This window comes from Microcaecilia unicolor, chromosome 3, assembly GCF_901765095.1.
Source record: "Microcaecilia unicolor chromosome 3, aMicUni1.1, whole genome shotgun sequence".
Taxonomy (NCBI): domain Eukaryota; kingdom Metazoa; phylum Chordata; class Amphibia; order Gymnophiona; family Siphonopidae; genus Microcaecilia; species Microcaecilia unicolor.
This window is the reverse complement of record NC_044033.1, coordinates 105,923,149-105,940,187: the sequence shown is the minus strand read 5'-3', so window position 1 is coordinate 105,940,187 and position 17,039 is coordinate 105,923,149. Positions and strand designations below refer to the sequence as shown.

Genomic DNA, 17,039 nt, shown 5'->3' with positions numbered 1-17,039 from the left:
ACCTCCGCTCACAGGACAAATCCCTCCTCTCTGTTCCCTTCTCCACCATCGCCAACTCCAGGCTCCGCCCTTTCTGTCTTGCCTCTCCCTATGCTTGGACTAAACTTCCTCAGCCCATACGCCAAGCCCCCTCCCTGGCCATCTTCAAATCCTTGCTCAAAGCCCATCTCTTCAATGTCACCTTCGGCACCTAACCATTTCAACTCTACCCATGAATCTAGACTGCCCCAATTTGTCTGTCCGCACATACTGTCCATTAGATTGTAAGCTGACTTCACATGTTGTCCATTAGATTGTAAGCTCCTTTGAGCAGGGACTGTTCTTCTTTGTTAACTGTACAGCGCTGCGTAACCCTAGTAGCGCTTTAGAAATGTTAAATAGTAGCAGTAGTAGTCTATCAATGGGTCAATTCAATTAAAGGTATCAATAATGGAGAGTAATGTGGTATGTGCCATTGGGGCGTGATAGACAGCCCTTGACTGTCTATCAAGCCAAGGATCTAAGGGCATATTAAAATCACCTGCAAGTATAACTGGCAAGGGGTAACAACCAGCCAATTGCTGGGATCTATTGGAGAAAAAGGAAGGGTCATCTGTGTTGGGAGCGTATATATTTAACAATATCAAATCAGTATTGAAAAGTTTTACTTTTAATAGGATCCATCTACCTTCAGTATCTGTAAGTTTTTGTTTTATTTCAACATTGATATCTTATGAACTTGTATTTCTAACCCTATACTTTTCCCTAGTGCTGGGGAACAAGAGGATTCAGAGTTCCACATAGAAGGGTCCTTTTACAAAGCCATAGTAAAAAGTGGCCTGCGGTAATGTGGGCACATCTTTTGGGCGCACGCTGGGCCACATTTTACCGTGGCTGGGAAAAAGGCCGTTTTTTTAATGGGCCAGGAAATGAGCCTGCGCTAATATTAAAACTAGCATGTGTCTATTTACAGCCTGAGCTCTTACCGTCACCCATTGACCTAACAGTAAAGGTTCATGTGCTACCCATGCAGTAACCATGCAGTGCGCATCAAACATTGGCACGCTACCGGTTACTGCCGGAACTCCCTCCCCCCAGTTGAAAATTATTTTCTACTTCGGGATTTGGGGCGCAACAAAATCAGAATTATTGCCAGGCACATGTACTACTCTGGTGGTAGTGCCGATTGGGCACACGCTACCAATGCATTAGCCATCCCACACTTTGTAAAAGGGCCCCAGAATCTTTTAAAAAATAAGTAAGATCTTGTAAATGGGTCTCTTGCAAGAAAATTATTTTAGCTTATGACTTTCTAAGAGCAAGAGTAATTTCTTTTCTCTTCAGAGAGTGCCTGAGGCCATTCACATTCCATGAGACAAACCTGGTGTTAATCAGTGTAGAATTAGCCATAGCAGAAGAAAGTAAGTTGAAACCAAATTCTGATCTTCAAAAACAATACTTTAGCAGAGAAAAAAGAGGCATCAGTGAAGACTATACAATTTTCATATGTGCAATACCAATTAGATAAGTATATGGGATAATCGTATCTGAAAGCTGAAAATCTGCAAATATAGTAAGCATCAATTAGCTTGGAAAATAAGGGCATACAGAGCAAAGACATGCTCAGCCTATGAATAATGGAAAAATATGGGTGTAAGGGAAACCATGAGATTGGTTACTCAGCAGGAAAGGAAAAGAACTTCCAGGAAAAAGGCAGGAACCTAAACATATGATTGAGCCTAACAATTGTGCTTGGGTTGTCATGATACGTTACAAAAGTTATCAGTAGAGAACATGAGGAAATAGTATATACTCTGAGACAAGTTTTGTTAATATCGCAAACATATGCATTTAGCAACAATACAGGTAACAGCTTAACATTGAAACACCATGCAGAAAGATACAAAGCATCTTTGACCTATAGCTGATGGTCTTTTGGGGAGAGAGGAATAAACAAGGGACAATGATGTTTGCTTAAAATTGTCCTCAAATGTGAGCACACTGTACTTGTAGACATGAGATTCTCTGATTCTTTCCAGCCATTACTCAAGTTTCTTCTTTTGGGGATTCTGTCTGGGATCATCTCCAGACCTTCTAATCAAATGCTCCCTGTCCAGGGAATTCAATTCTGGTGATGTTGCCTTGAAGCTGTGTTTTAATCCTTGCTTCTTTGCTTCATCAACAGCTAATTTCCATCGTAAAGCCTCAGTTATAATGGTGGATGAGCTGCTCTCTGCATTTCCTCACCAGCTGTCCTTCTCGGAGGCTGGACTCAGGATCATGATCACCAGCCACTTTGCTCCTAAAACCCGACTCTCCATGGCCAGCCGCATGCTGATCAATGAGGTAAGTTAAAAGCTATCTCATCTGACATTTGGAGACAGAGACATAAGAATGAGCATGACTATGGTGCTTATTTTAGAAGTGCTGTTTGCATTTTGGATGTGTAAATGTCAGCCCCCCCCCCATGCCTGTCCATGCCCCACCCCTGTGAACACCCCATTACAGTTATGACTGAGCCACCCCATTTGTTTTACTACCTCTATGATTGGAAGCCAAATACATCTGTGGGTACTTTCTGTGTGAAAGCAGGTGTTCATGCCTAGGCAATAGATGTGGCTCCTGAACAAAGTCTATCAAAACAATTAATTCTCTAAGCAGTAATTGGTGCTTAGGTTGCTTATTCAGTCCCTGAACTAAAGGGTAACCAGATTAAGTCCACTCATCAGCATTCTCCATATACTTTTCTGCCAGTGTATCAAAAATATTCCTTCTTAATACATCACTCACACACATCCTTGCACTTACCTCCAATTTTGGGTAACCCAGGGGCAGGCTGGGGGGGGCAAAGCATTCCTCCTCTCCCTGCACATGCTAACTATACCTTTGCTGGTGGGGATGCTGAGACCTCGCCATCCAAATAAATACAGTGCTTCCGCTCCCCTCCTTCTTAACTGCTTCCTTCTCGCAGACATCGGTGGCGCTGGGATTTTTTGTGCACGTGAAGTCCCAGTGTCAACAGCTGAAGGCATGCCACCAACATCTGCAGTGTGATGAACAGGGCAGACCTAAAATATCTTTGGGAAAAGGCTCTGGAAAGACAGACCTTTGCCAAAACACAGGCCTGAGGACTTGAGAGACTTCAACTCCCAGTTTCCCCGGGGTAGGTCACATGACTCCTGTAGAGGGGTTAGCCCTCACTACCATTCCCAAGATTCCAGGAGCGAGTCACATGACTTTCAGAGAAGGCAATCATGACTACAATTCTCAAGTTCCTGAGGGTGGGTCCCATGTCCTTGGCAGGCAGGTTGTTCTTAAGGATTATCAGCTGCAGAAGGGGAGGGAGGAGGAACCAATGGAGTGGTTGCCTATAGATGGGTCTTCAGGGTTTCAAGGGGAGACCGTAAGACCTGACCCAGAACCTATGGACATTTCTGCCCTTCAAAGGTAAAGAGAGCAAAGCCTAAATGCCTGATAACTACCTTGCTTGCTAATTTAATTCAAATGTGGAGGAAGGTTCCTTGAAGGTTTGGGAAGCTGGGACCCAACTCGTGGAATGCCAGCTTTAAACTTGATTTTTGGAAGTGTAATAGAAACTTAGCACTGTACTTAAGTCTGAACCAAGTGGGTGGATACCAGATGTTTGGTTGCTGGTGTGTTAAAGGGTGGGGGTCCCCTTGGCCTCAGAACGTTTTACTGAGGTGAGGGTTCAAAAGGCTTGAGTTTAAAGGAGATAATTGCAATGAATGAACTTTCTTACAGAAAATGAGTTTTCTTTAAAGGACTATATTGAACTCTATGAGAAACGCGGGATTCCAAGATGGCGCTCTGAACAGATGCACCTGAGTCTGCTCTTAGAGGACGATCAGGTCTAAGCTTCCTTCGTGGCCTCCGACCCGTCGATATCGATGGGGAAACGGAGGGGAAAGGTGAAGGAGTACCCCTTGGCTCCTGGAGCCTCGTCGTCGTTGAAGCAAACGACCCTACATTTCCCTAAGAGCCAACCGGGTATTTCGACCCCCTCTGCAGCTGTCGATACCTTGACGTCGATATAGAGCGTTGACGGGGCTTCTCTGAGTTGTTTGCAGCGGCCCGAACAGAGACGGACACCGGTGGGATGCAACCTGATCTGGTTGAGGGGAGGACTGCAACAAATGCGAGCGGGACCCAGGCTCGAGGAATTTCAACTCAACTTGCCTTGAAGGTATTGCCTCATGATATAGTTGCCAAACTTTCTCGTAGCGAGGTTCAGCCACACTCTCCTCTACCAACAAGTGATATAACTAAACCGGCCATTGTGACGCTTGAGTCTCTGTGGGATATGGTTTACAATACGCACTCCTCTATGCAAAATATTATGAAAGAAAATATTAATGACATTAAAACTCTTTCGGAAGCCGCTCTGATACAGGCTCAAGTGACTGCACAGCAATCCACTAAGATGGAAAATGTGGATATTAAGATTCAAGAAATGGGGACTTTGGAAACTGCTTTGGTTAACGATAATAATCTCTTGCATAGACGTTTGGAATACCTGGAGAATCAGGCTAGAAGACTTAACCTTAGGTTCCTTAATTTCCCCAAATCTCCATTAATTCCTCCTTTGGAAATGGTGACAAAATATATGACTGAAATTCTAGGAATGGATAAAGATTCATTACCTCCCATTACACGAGCCTATTACATCTGGAACTCCAAGGGAACGTTAGGAAATCCCCCAGTGATGGGTGAATAAATGAACCTTACTTCTTTCCTAGAAAATTCGTCGGAACTGGTTACTTGTAGGACAACTATGCTGGTCACTTTTGTACTGGAGCCAGATCGGAATGCTGTTTTAAGACTTTCCTTAAGTCACTTAGAAAATCTGTTTATGGGTTCCAAAGTCAGAATTTTCCCTGATCTCTCTAAGCCTAAACAGGTGCGACGCAGGGCCTTTTTGGAACTGCGTCCCAGAGTTGAGGCTTTAGGAGCAAATTTTATATTACGTTTTCCATGTATCTGCAATGTAATGCTTGAGGATAAGCAATTTCAATTTATGGATCCTAAACAGCTTAAAGATTTCCTAGATGCTAGAGCTGAAGTGAATGTTGTATGCCTTCCCAAATAGCAGGCTGGGGTTTGAATACAGAGGAAGCAACTGTGTGGTTTCTTTTTTCCTTTACTATTAGCTTGTTTCAATCTTGGAATCATTTTTCTTTAATTGTGGACGTAAGGGTTGTTGTTTATTTTTCCTTAAAGTTGTGCTTGAATTTCTTGTTTAATGGTATGCCGATTGCATAATCACATTGTTTTGTGATATATTATAAAATATCAATAAAGAAATTAAATAACTCTGTGAGAAACGCGATAAATCATAATGAATGAACTTTCTTAGAGAAAAATGAGCTTTCTTTGAAGGACTATATTGAGCTCTGTGAGGAAAGGGGGATATAAGGACTCAGGTGCTGCTAGTTTAAAGAGGGTTTTATCTGGCACCCTCTGTAAAGCAAAGACTTTAAGCTGGCAACCCATATAATCTTAGCTATTGAAGGCTATGAACCAGAGGAAGGAGGGTTCCACGACAATTAAGCTTTGTGTTTATTAACTACTATGATTCCAAGCTATTAAAGGTTATATAGAAAACCCGGAGTGGAGTCATGGTCCAGGACTTACAAGTGACTGACTGCACTCAGGCCACATCACAGGGAAGGAAGCAGCCAAGAAGACGAGGTGTGAAGTCACTGTATTTATTTGGCTGGCGTGGCTTCAGCATCCCACCCAGCAAAGGTAAAGGGATGTAGCCCTTTCCCTCCCTCCCTCCCTCTCTCTTTCTTTCCCACCCTCTCTCCATTCCCACTCCCACCTACCTCTCCTTCTGTCCATTCCAGGCTGCATCTTACCATCTTTGCAGATCAGAAAAGTTTACATATGCTTGTCAATTTCCATTCCCTTCAACTGTACCATTCTTACCACCCACCCCTAGTTGCTAGGCTGTAGTGTCCTCTCAAATATTCCTTCAAGTAAACCAACATCATATTATATTATATTATATTATATTATATTATATTATACCCTCTGCAATCAATCCATAATAAGATCCCTAATCAGTTCCCAACATCCTTCATTGTCTACTATGATCTCTGCTAGGGACTCCTCTGAGTATTCGTCCTCTTCCACCAGACAGCTGGATTATATGGGCACTTTGCCACTTTGGGCCATTCTTCTAGGTAACTTGAAGAGAAAACTTGGCCCTTCGTCTTTGGGTGCACTCTCACAGTTTTCCCTTTGATTACATATGCCAAACTGAAGGGGAAAATCTCTGACATCTTCTTTTCCAAGTTTATTCAATACTTGATTGACTTAAAATCATAGCCTAATGTATCTCATGTCTTTCCACTTCTGTAATGTTATAGGGGATAAATCCAGAAAAACTTCGATCTGGTATGTGTTCCAAGTCACTTGCCCCTTCCACATAGTTTTGCCTTTTATCCAATATTCGTGAAAGCAAGCCATGATATCTTGGGGCTGATTGGGCTTTGCCCCACCTAGGATTCTGTGTTCCTGCTCCACTTTGATTCAGGGCAGCTCCTAGATGGCCTCAATCTTATTAAGTGTAACTTGTGATAGCTTTATGACACTCTCCATACAATCTGTGCACTCACTCATTTTAGGAATTCCCCAAAATCTTGCATCGATGGGTAAATATGCCTTGAGAGGCTGGAGAGAAGCTAAATGCGTGCCCAAATTAGCAGGATACATGGATATTGAGGCTCAGATTGTCATTTTAGCTAATTACATCACTGGAACCTTGCCCTACTGTATTTCTGGTGCATCTGTAGGAGAATAAATAGGTCTTCCTGAGTTGACAGTAATGCAACAATAACATACTGTAAAATTATTTTCTTGAGATGTGCTTAAAAATCACAATTTAGGATCCCAATATGTAATCCCAGTTTTAATCCAAGTGTAATATTCCACCTCAAATGTAATCCATTGCAGCAGGGAGATGGATTGAGGGCAATTCTATAACTGGGTACCTCCATTTAGGTTCCCCAATGGTGTGCGTTAGGAGCATATTCTACAAAGCAACCTCGGTGTGCCTATGTCCCGTTATATAGAATACTAGCGTAACTTAGTTTTGATGTTCCCAACTTTTAGATGCATTCAATTTATGGTAGCCATAGAGCTGATATGAGGATGAGTGTCTTAAGTGTAGCAGCTACCCATGTAACTTACAGTATTCTGTAAGTTACACACATATGTGGGAGATCCATGTTCCACCTCCATGTACACGGTAAGCAGGTATGTACAGATTAGAACGTAAGGTCCCAAGAAACAAATGGGCAGGCAATCCACAAGATCCAGAATAGACGACAAAATAGCAGATCGTTAGTAACAGAAATCCAAAACTGTCCAAACTGTATTCACCACACTCAAATAAATAAATACATAAATAATTAAAAGCCTGACACAACCATGTTTTGCCCTGCTGCTGTACTACTGGGTTTTTAACAGCCCCTGACACAGCCCTTGAAAGGGCAAAACGTGGCCGTGTCAGGCTTTTAATTATTTATGTATGTATTTATTTTAATGTGGTAAATACATTTGGACAGTTTTGGATTTGAAATACTAATGATCTGCTGTTTTCTTGTCTATTCTAGATTAGCACTTAGGCAGAATGCTAGGATATAGGTGCATATGTGCACGTGGAGGGGCATTTTCGATAAAACATCTAAGTCTGATTTTGAATGTTTTGCTAAAAATGTCCAAAAATCGAGTGGTGAACACAGCCATTTTCAAACCTTGTTCCTAGACATTTTGTGCTCAGTGCATTTTTCTTTAGGAAGAAGAGGGGTTGGTGGTTGAGAGGCTAGGATGGGGGAGGGCAGACTTATACGGGGTCTGTGCCGGAGCCGGTGATGGGAGGCGGGACTGGTGGTTGGGAGGCGGGAAATACTGCTGCACAGACTTATATGGTCTGTGCCCTGAAAAAGACAGGTACAAATCAAGGTAAGGTATACACATGAGTTTATCGTGGGCAGACTAGATGGACCGTGCAGGTCTTTTTCTGCCGTCATCTACTATGTTACTATGTTACTATTTTGGAAAATAAAATAATCAAAAGAAATGCCAAAAAAACAGCCATTGGGATGTCTGGGGGGCCATAATTTTTAACAGACAGGCCAAACAGACATCCCAGCAGCGCAGTGGGGCAGCCTAGGGGGGCACTGCAGTAAAATGTCCCAGGTACACATCTTGCCATAACCCCCTTATGTTGTATGGTGAGCCCTCCAGGAGCATAAAAATACCTACTGTACCTTACTGTACACCACTACAATAACTCTCAAGCTTGCAGGTGTCAACTATATGTAGGTACAGTAGGTACTTGGTGTTTTTTGGAGGGCTCCTACATTCCACCACAAGTGTACCAGTTAGAGTGGGATATGGCCCTGGGTCCGCTTCTCTAAAGTCCATTGCACTCACCACTAGGCTACTTCTGGGACCTACCTGCTCTAATAGGACTGGATATAATGTCTGAAACAGTCATAGAGACTAGTATGTACTGTCACTGTCACATCTTAGGGGGCTGGGAGAAGGTCTGTAACCACTGGGGGAGTGAGGGGAGTTATGTCTTAATCTCTCCAGTGGTCATTTAGGGCACCTTTTGGTCACGTGGAGGGGCATAATTGAAAGGGGTGCCCAAGTTTTCCTGAGGACGTCCTCGGAGGATGTCCCCGGCGAAGGGGTGGGGAAACCCGTATTATCAAAACAAGATGGGCGTCCATCTTTCATTTCAATAATACGGTCAAGGACACCCAAATCTTGACATTTAGGTCGTCCATCTCCATTTAGGTCGTCCCTAGAGATGGTTGACCTTAGACTTGGTCGTTTCTGATTTTCGTCGAGAATGGAAACTAAGGACGCCCATCTCAGAAACGACCAAATGCAAGCCCTTTGGTCATGGGAGGAGCCAGAATTCGTAGTGCACTGGTTCCCCTGACATGCCAGGACACCCACCGGGCACCCTAGGGAGCAATGCAGTGGACTTCAGAAAAAGCTCCCAGGTACATAGCTCTCTTACCTTGTGTGCTCAGCCCCCCCCAAACCCCCCTCAAAACCCACTACCCACAACTGTACACCACTACCATAGCCCTAAGGGGTGAAGGGGGGCACCTAGATGTGGGTACAGTGGGTTTCGGGTGGGTTTTGGAGGGCTCACATTTACCTCCACAAGTGTAACAGGTAGGGGGGGATGGGCATGGGTACGCCTGCCTGAAGTGCACTGCACCCACTAAAACTACTCCAGGGACCTGCATACTGCTGCGATGGACCTGAATATGACATTTGAGGCTGGCATAGAGTTTGGCACAAAATATTTTTAAAGTTCTTTTTTGAGGATGGGAGGGGGTTAGTGACCATTGGGGGAGTAAGGGGAGGTCATCCCCAATTCCCTCCGGTGGTCATCTGGTCAGTTCGGGCACCTTTTTGTGCCTTGGTCGTAAGAAAAACTGGATCAGGTAAAGTCGTCCAAATGCTCGTCTGGGACGCCCTTTTTTTTTCATTATGGTTCGAGGACGCCCATATATTAGGCATGCCCAAGTCCCGCCTTCGCTATGCCTCCGACACGCCCCCAGGAACTTTGGTCGTCCCCATGACAGAAAGCAGTTAGGGACGCCCAAAATCGGTTTTCGATTATGCCGATTTGGGCAACCCTGTAAGAAGGACGCCCATCTTCCGATTTGTGTCGAAAGATGGGCGTCCTTGTCTTTCGAAAATAAGCCTGTTAGTCATGATTGAAACAGGTCTAGCCAAAAAGTCTTAATTTTGGTCCGAGACATTTTCGATTTGTTCCATCATTACAGAAGAACGTCTGTCTTTTGGTGCTGCCCATTCCCCACCAATGACAAGCCCCCTCCCAAAAAATGATGTTCAATTAGTGTGCTGATAGAAAATTACCGCAAAACACGTTAAAGTGGGTTATGCTAAGCCTTTTTTCCCCATGTTAAGCACATGTTAGCACTTAACATAGTTTAGTAAAAGGGCCTCAAAGTGTAAAAGAAACCCTTACTATTTACAAGCTAAACTATTCATGCAACCCGCACACATTGGATTTCCGATCGTGTGGCCCACTCTACAAAATTCATGTGGCCCACTCATATATGAATTTCTGGTAATGTGGCCCATGACTGAAATAACTTGGATACCCCTGCCCTAATGCTTTCTGTATTTCAGTGCTGCATTGCATGCTATTGAGCTCATATTCTTGCAACTCTCTATCCAGAGGCAGAGGCTGATAAACAGCAGAGCATATGCCAATGGAGAATCGGAGGTGTCCATCAAGATCCCTATTAAGCACACGGTAGAAAATGGGACAGGACCCAGCAACTCAATGGAGAGGAATGCGAATGGCACCAGGAGGGATGAGGATATGGCTGAGGCCGGCAATGAGACAGAGAATGAAAATGAGGACAACGAGAACAATGAAAATGATGAGGAAGAGGAGGAAGATGACGATGATAGTGATGGACCTTTCACACCTTTTGAAGTGCCCTGTGAGTGACTGGGTTCTTGTAACTTTTGACCTTTCTGTTCTCAGGTATAGGCTTTCCTTGTTTTAAAGGACATTGAGCCTCATCACTGTTGAAAATGAGGCCTTGATAGCTTGAAGGATAGCAAACTGGATGTTCATGACTCAGTGGCATGATCATATTCCCAAGCTTCAAGCTGTCTGGCTGGGGTATATTTTCAGCCCTGATGTGAGAGAGCTGTCTGTACTGTTCAAAGTAGTCCCTAGTCAGGGATGTGTTCGTAAACTTTTAACAAAGGGCTCTCTCTCCAGGCATAGCTAGCCCTGCAGTTTGGGGGGGGCAGGGGTAGACTAGGGAGGCAACACATGCCTCTCTCTCCCCACTCATGCCGGGCACGCTAGGCATACCTTTGCTTGCAAGGATGCCGAGCCCCATCAGCCAATAAATGGATTGCCACCACTCCCTGCTGCTTGTTTCTGGCTCTGAGCAGCAAGCTGGGACTTCTTGTGCTTGCCTGACAAGTCCCAGCTTGCTGCTCAGAACTGAAAACAAGGAGCAGGGAGCAGCAGCAGACTATTTACTTGGCTGGGGGAGCTCAGCATCCCCCCAGCAAAGTAAAAGAAAATTCAGGAGGGGGCCCGAACCCACATTTTTGGAGCCCTTTGTTAAAGTAGCCATGGGGTGGGGCGGGGTCTACTTTAACAACCGGCTCTCAAAATTCTTAAAAATTTAACAAACGGCTATTGCAAGCCCATGAGGGCCTGCTCCAGCACACCACTGCCCCTCACTCCAAACTGTGGGTCTGGACTCCAAATGGAGTCACAAAAACTGCATTTGGAGTCACGACCTGGGTGGGCTCTCCATAGGTGCATCATTATTCTTACACAGTTTTATTTGGCCACAACCTATTGCTACCTCATGTGTTCTGCCATTGCTAGTTTTAGGTTTGATTTTGCTGTTCTACTTCATTCCCCTTCTTTTTGGGCTCTTATTGTGGCTTTTGTTTTGTTTTCATTTGTCTTCGGTTTGATTTTATTGTTCTACTTCATTCTCCTTTTTTTTGGCTCTTATTGTGGTTTTTGTTTTGCTTCTTTTCAGTTTTACCTCTGAATGTTTTATACTCTGTAATTGTTATTGGTGTACACTGCTGTGATGTTTTATGAATGGCGGTATATGAAAACCACACAAATAAATAAAAGCACCGCCCTAGTGGCCTACCAGAGAAATGCATATTGGTGATAATATCTTTGCTTCCTTGGCCATTAGAGGGAGCGTTGTAAAGCACTGATATGGCTGCTGTGGGAAGGAGATGGATAGAAGGGAGCAGCAAGAAAAACTAAGAGGCCCTTTTACTAAGCCGCGTAGGCACCTACGTGTGCCCAACATGCGTCAGTTTGGAGTTACTGCCCGGCTACTGCATGGCCGGGCAGTGATTTCATTTTTTACGTGCGCGGCGAAAACCTCTATTGTCTCAGGTACAAACTCAGGGGTTCTTTTACCTGCTGCAATAAAGAGGGCCCTGGCACATGGCAAAAAACAGCCACCGCTGCTACCGCGGGGCACCTTTTTACCGCAGCTTGGTAAAAAGAACCCCTGAGTTTGTACCTGAGACAGTGGAGGCTTGTAGGATTTGAACTGGGCTCCTCTAGTTCTCGACCTGTTAAGCTGCTGATGTCTGGCCCTGTCTTTATGCACTAATTATCATTCACCATGCTGAGGCATGAAAAGCTATGGCTGTAAATTGCAGTGCTGAGAAGAGCCCTGAGGGACTGACTTCAGCTGTGGCTTCTTAGGTGAAGCCTCTTGAAAGCATGGCACCTCCCACTGCTCTTCTAGCCACAGCATTGCTCTAGAGAAAAGCCCTTTACTGCATCTGGCTCCCTAACCAAGGAAATGCCAACAGTTTCCCAAACCTTGTTATTCTTTATCACACTATAGTTATCTAGGATTTAGAAATATCAGATGTCCATTTACTCTGTGGAATATATTACCACTTGCAATATTGCAGTATGTCCAGCAGATGTCACCAAATTAATAATTTTGTAGCAAAGGTAGCATGGGCTGTATCACTTCATCAGTTTTATTACTGTTGTTAGAACTCCTATGTAGGGTGACCCTATTGCTCCATGTCAAAAGACAGCAATCTGGTTATACACCCATGGTGTGCTTGCATTTTATTAAGAAACTGGAATTACAGGTCTACACATGCAGTGGCCTGTCTCATCTGATACACTATTTTTTTTTCTTATACATTCAAAACAAGGACATTCTTTTCAATTGCAGATTTGCAGAGCAGCTTGTTTTAAGAGAGAAAATCAGTGGTGTCAAACAGCATAGCCCACTTGGCATGACTACTCAGTTTTATTTTGAGTTTTGACCCAGTTGTTTTCTTCTGCTCACTTTGAATCAGGGCCAAGATCTGGTGCCGTGAGCTTTCATTTACAACTACCAGGGGAAGGGGGTCCCCTATTTTATAGGCTGAGGTGACCAGAAAAGTAGAAGTCCTGACCTGGCAACCAAACCCAGATTCTTCAACATTGTAGCACATGAAACGCTGTCACCCAGCCACAAAGCTCTTGTGTTGCTGCAAATGAAATCATTTTACCATTCATTTTTTGCATAAAATGTTGGATCATACAGTACCACAAAGCTACTGTATGATGCAACATCATACGTATGAAGCACAAATCATTTCAGTAGTTGGCGCTCTGCAGACCTGCAAAGATGGATGAAAAAACAGTGTTTTCTGCCCTATCTCTATACTGTTTTCAGTTTTCCCCAAGATATTATTGATAATAAGCTTAGAATAATTGTTCAAATATGCGGCTTGCTGCTTTGTAACTTATCAGTGTTCTCACACAGGACTTGCGCTCATTTCCTCCATTGTCTAAGTATGTATGAAGGCTGATGGCCAACTCTGAAACTGAATGTTAGATAAGTGTCATTTTTTTTAAAGTTGCATTGTGAGGCACTGGGTTAGATTCTTTTATCAAAAATGTAGAATTGTAGGGCACTGAACCACCCCACATCCAAAGACAAAAATATAGACTTGATGTTGTCTTCCCATCCTCAGATCCAAAAACTGTCTTCTCATGCTCATTCCGTTTCTGACAGTTTTCAGTGGTGTGCTGCATAAGCACTCCATGAGACTCAGAAATGGTCTACTGTGTGAAGGAACAGTAGTTGATCAACGTTGAATGCTGAATGATCTTTCCTTCTTGCACCACTGCTTGCTAGCTGAAACCCTTAGCTCAGCATTATGACCGCTCTCCAGGCCCCGGCAGTTTACAAATGAAAGACCAATCAAACCTATGAACCAGTCTTGTGCTGTTTTAGGTTACTAAGGTGCACTAACAATTACTAATGTGCACTAAATGCTAAAAAGCCCATTATATTCCTATGGGCTTCTTAGCAATTAGCGCACTTTAGTAAAAGGAGCCCCTAGTGACTATTATGTATTTAAAACGGAAATCTGTGGCAGGGTGAACCCTACAAAAACAAGAGTTATGCTTGTGAATTGAAATATAATGTAGTGTAACATCACACAGGCCTCAATGTTTGTTTTAAATTGTATCTCAGTCCCCAGTGTGGTCTTATTTTTCTTATGGAAGAAAATTGAGGGTACAGAGGCTTTCTGATAGAAGTTAAGGGGAAAAGTATCTGCAAAGCATTGTCAGGGTGCCTTAGTCTGCAGCAATGGGAATGGAGTGGAGCAGGGCCGGTCAAACCCGGTAAGCGGGGTAAGCGCCGCAGGGGGGCACCTGACTTCAAGGGTACCGCTGCGGTGCAGCGCCGCCATACTGCACCGCCCTTGGTGCTTTAAATCTTTAATTTACCTCCGTTCCAGCAGCCACATCATTTGAAAGCCCTGCCCCGTCTCTAGCCTTCCCTCCCTTCGTGAGTTCATTCCGCAGTCCCGCCTTCTGACGTCATTTCCTCGAGGGCGGGACTGCAGAACGAACTCACAAAGGGAGGGAAGGCTAGAGATTTAAAGCACCAAGGGCGGGGGGGGATGGGGGCGAAGGAGAATCGCTGGACCGGGGCAGGGTGGGAGAAGAGAGAAAGGAGATGCTGGGGGGGCGGGGGCGCACGGGTGCCGGAGGGGGGGGGGGCGCGCGGGCGCCAACTCATAGTCTGCAGGGGCGCCAGAGACCCTAGGACCGGCCCTGGAGTGGAGGAGTGGTCTAGTGGCTAGAGCACCAGTCTTGAAATCCAGAGGTGGCTAGTTCAAATCCTACTGCTGCTCCTTGTGGTCTTGGGCAAGTCACTTAACTCTCCATTGCCTCAGGTACAAACTTAGATTGTGAGCCCTCCTGGGACAGAGAAATATCCAGAGTACCTGAATGTAACTCACCTTGAGCTACCACTGAAAAAGGTGTGAGCAAAATCCAAATAATAAAATAAATGGGGAAAGAGTTGAGCTTGCACATTGAACATCTAAGGCAATATCAGAGCAGACAAGTAAGGAATCCCTGTTTTTCTCTTTTGTTCTTACAGCTGGAAAAGGTGATGTAGCAAAATGGGTTATCACGTGGCCACTTTGTCTGCTCCTGTACTTCACCGTGCCTAACTGCAGCAAGCCCCGCTGGCAAAAGTGGTTCCTGGTGACATTCGCAACAACCTCCCTCTGGATCGCAGCATTCTCTTACATCATGGTGTGGATGGTGAGTTCAGGCAAAGGCTGTTTCAGGGTTTAGGCCGACCTAGTCACAGAAATGTCTCTGTCCCTCTTACCAGAGCCGTAGCGAGGGGAGCTGACACCCGGGGCGGGTCACCGCTGCGCACCCCCCCCCCCCCCCGGGTGCAGCACGGCGCACCCTCCTCCCCCCGGAGCGCACCCCCCGGAGCGCATACCTGCAGCGAGGGACGGGCGGGAGGGCCGATCCGCCCCGACTGCACGTTGCTGGGGGGTGTCAGCTCCGCGCTGATTCACTGCTCTCTCTGTCCCGGAACAGGAAGTAACCTGTTCCGGGGCAGAGAGGGCAGTGCACCAGCGCGGAGCCGACACCCCCCAGCGGCGTGCACCCGGGGTGGACCGCCCTCCCCCCTTCCTACGCCACTGCCTTTTACTAAACCAACCCAAGGGCATAGTCTAAGCATTCCATAGTGGAGAAGAAGCATGTTCAGAGGCCACAAGATGCAAATCAAGATACACAATAAAATCTCTTAAGGACAACACACAAACTACCTATGCTACATCCTTTGCCCAAAGAAATGGAACCAGAGATGTGCTGTTGAAGATCTCATGATGTGAGGCTATGATCTGCCAGTCTAGATCTTCTTCACAGCTTTTCTTTGGATTTTTTTTTTATGTGATGATAGCATGTACCTTTCCTGTTTTGGGATTACAATATTTCATTTCATCTCTTTTCATTTATTCAACTTTCTATCTCATCTTTCTGTACAAACACTCAAAACAGGTAACAGAAATAACATTTACATTTACCTTTCAAAGAAAATAATATAAAAAATATTATCAATATGTATAACACAGTTAAAAGTTTGACAATCTGTAGCACACCACAGACAACACACAATAAATCTGAGCCTTCACACTGTCCAGCTAGAAAATAAGACTCAGCCATGAAACCATCTTGGGTGAACCTGTTCATAAAGGTAGTTAATAAATCCAAATAAATAAAATAAAGACACAGTAATAGCAGCAACTCTAAAATGGCACTATACATCATCTCAAACATGGGCCCAGTATTCCAAAAAAAGCTGAGGATCCAATGTTCAAAGAACTCTTACATTTAGGGGCATAGAAAGTGGGTGGCATTAGGGACCTAAATTTGGGAGCCAGCTTTTTTTTTTTTAATATTGGGCCCTGAGTTGTTAAATTTAGGCTCCTATATTAACTCTTAAATTTGTGCTCTATTTTTAGCCAAACTTTAGGTGCCTTAAATTAGGCACTTAAAAGTTACACTTATAAATTTAGTTTGGCAAGATTTAGGAGGTTAATTTATGACCTCATAGAGAGATTCTATACATGGCAACTAAAGTTAGAAACCTCTCACAGGTTTTCAGTCTTTTAGGAAATACCAAGTAATCAGGCTGACCCTTGATTGCCACTGGCAGTGAATTGTACCACTTAGCACCCTGGTATCTAAAGTCAGCAGAGTGAACTGACTTATAGAGTACTCTCTTGCAATCTAGAAGATGACATCTAAGGTAGTTCCTATAACCAGAGGTTATATTGCATAGGGGGATAATTATTAAGGGCTGCATATAATCCTGTGTCAGGTCATATAATATTTGAAAAACAAAAATACATAATTTAAAAATAATCCTGGCTTTAATGGGCAAAGTTAGGTGCAATCTGTGGGCTATGCTGATATTCTGTAACAGTTGGGAGCCCTTTTCAATGCCCAAATCCGTACATATTTATCTCTTACTGTGCTGCACTCTAGAGCTCCTCTATTTGCATCAGCACTTTAAGCAAGTTTAGATTTGCATATTGACTGGCAACAGCTGAACCTGCCTTGAACAAGCATTTGTTTGAATCGGTCTCTGTTCTTCTAGCTCTGAGAACTGTCTTTTCTGTGCAGGCAC

At 44.3% G+C, this 17,039-nt stretch overlaps 1 protein-coding gene across 1 annotated transcript in view; it reads left to right on the top strand.

The window, feature by feature from the left end:
* Positions 1-17,039, top strand: part of SLC24A3 (solute carrier family 24 member 3) — a 646,438-nt gene that overhangs the window by 558,437 nt on the left and 70,962 nt on the right. Inside the window, exons 11-13 of the mRNA XM_030194674.1 lie at positions 2,165-2,325; positions 10,241-10,511; positions 14,985-15,151. Coding sequence (XP_030050534.1) covers positions 2,165-2,325; positions 10,241-10,511; positions 14,985-15,151 — 599 coding nt within the window. The remainder of the gene's footprint in view (positions 1-2,164; positions 2,326-10,240; positions 10,512-14,984; positions 15,152-17,039) is intronic.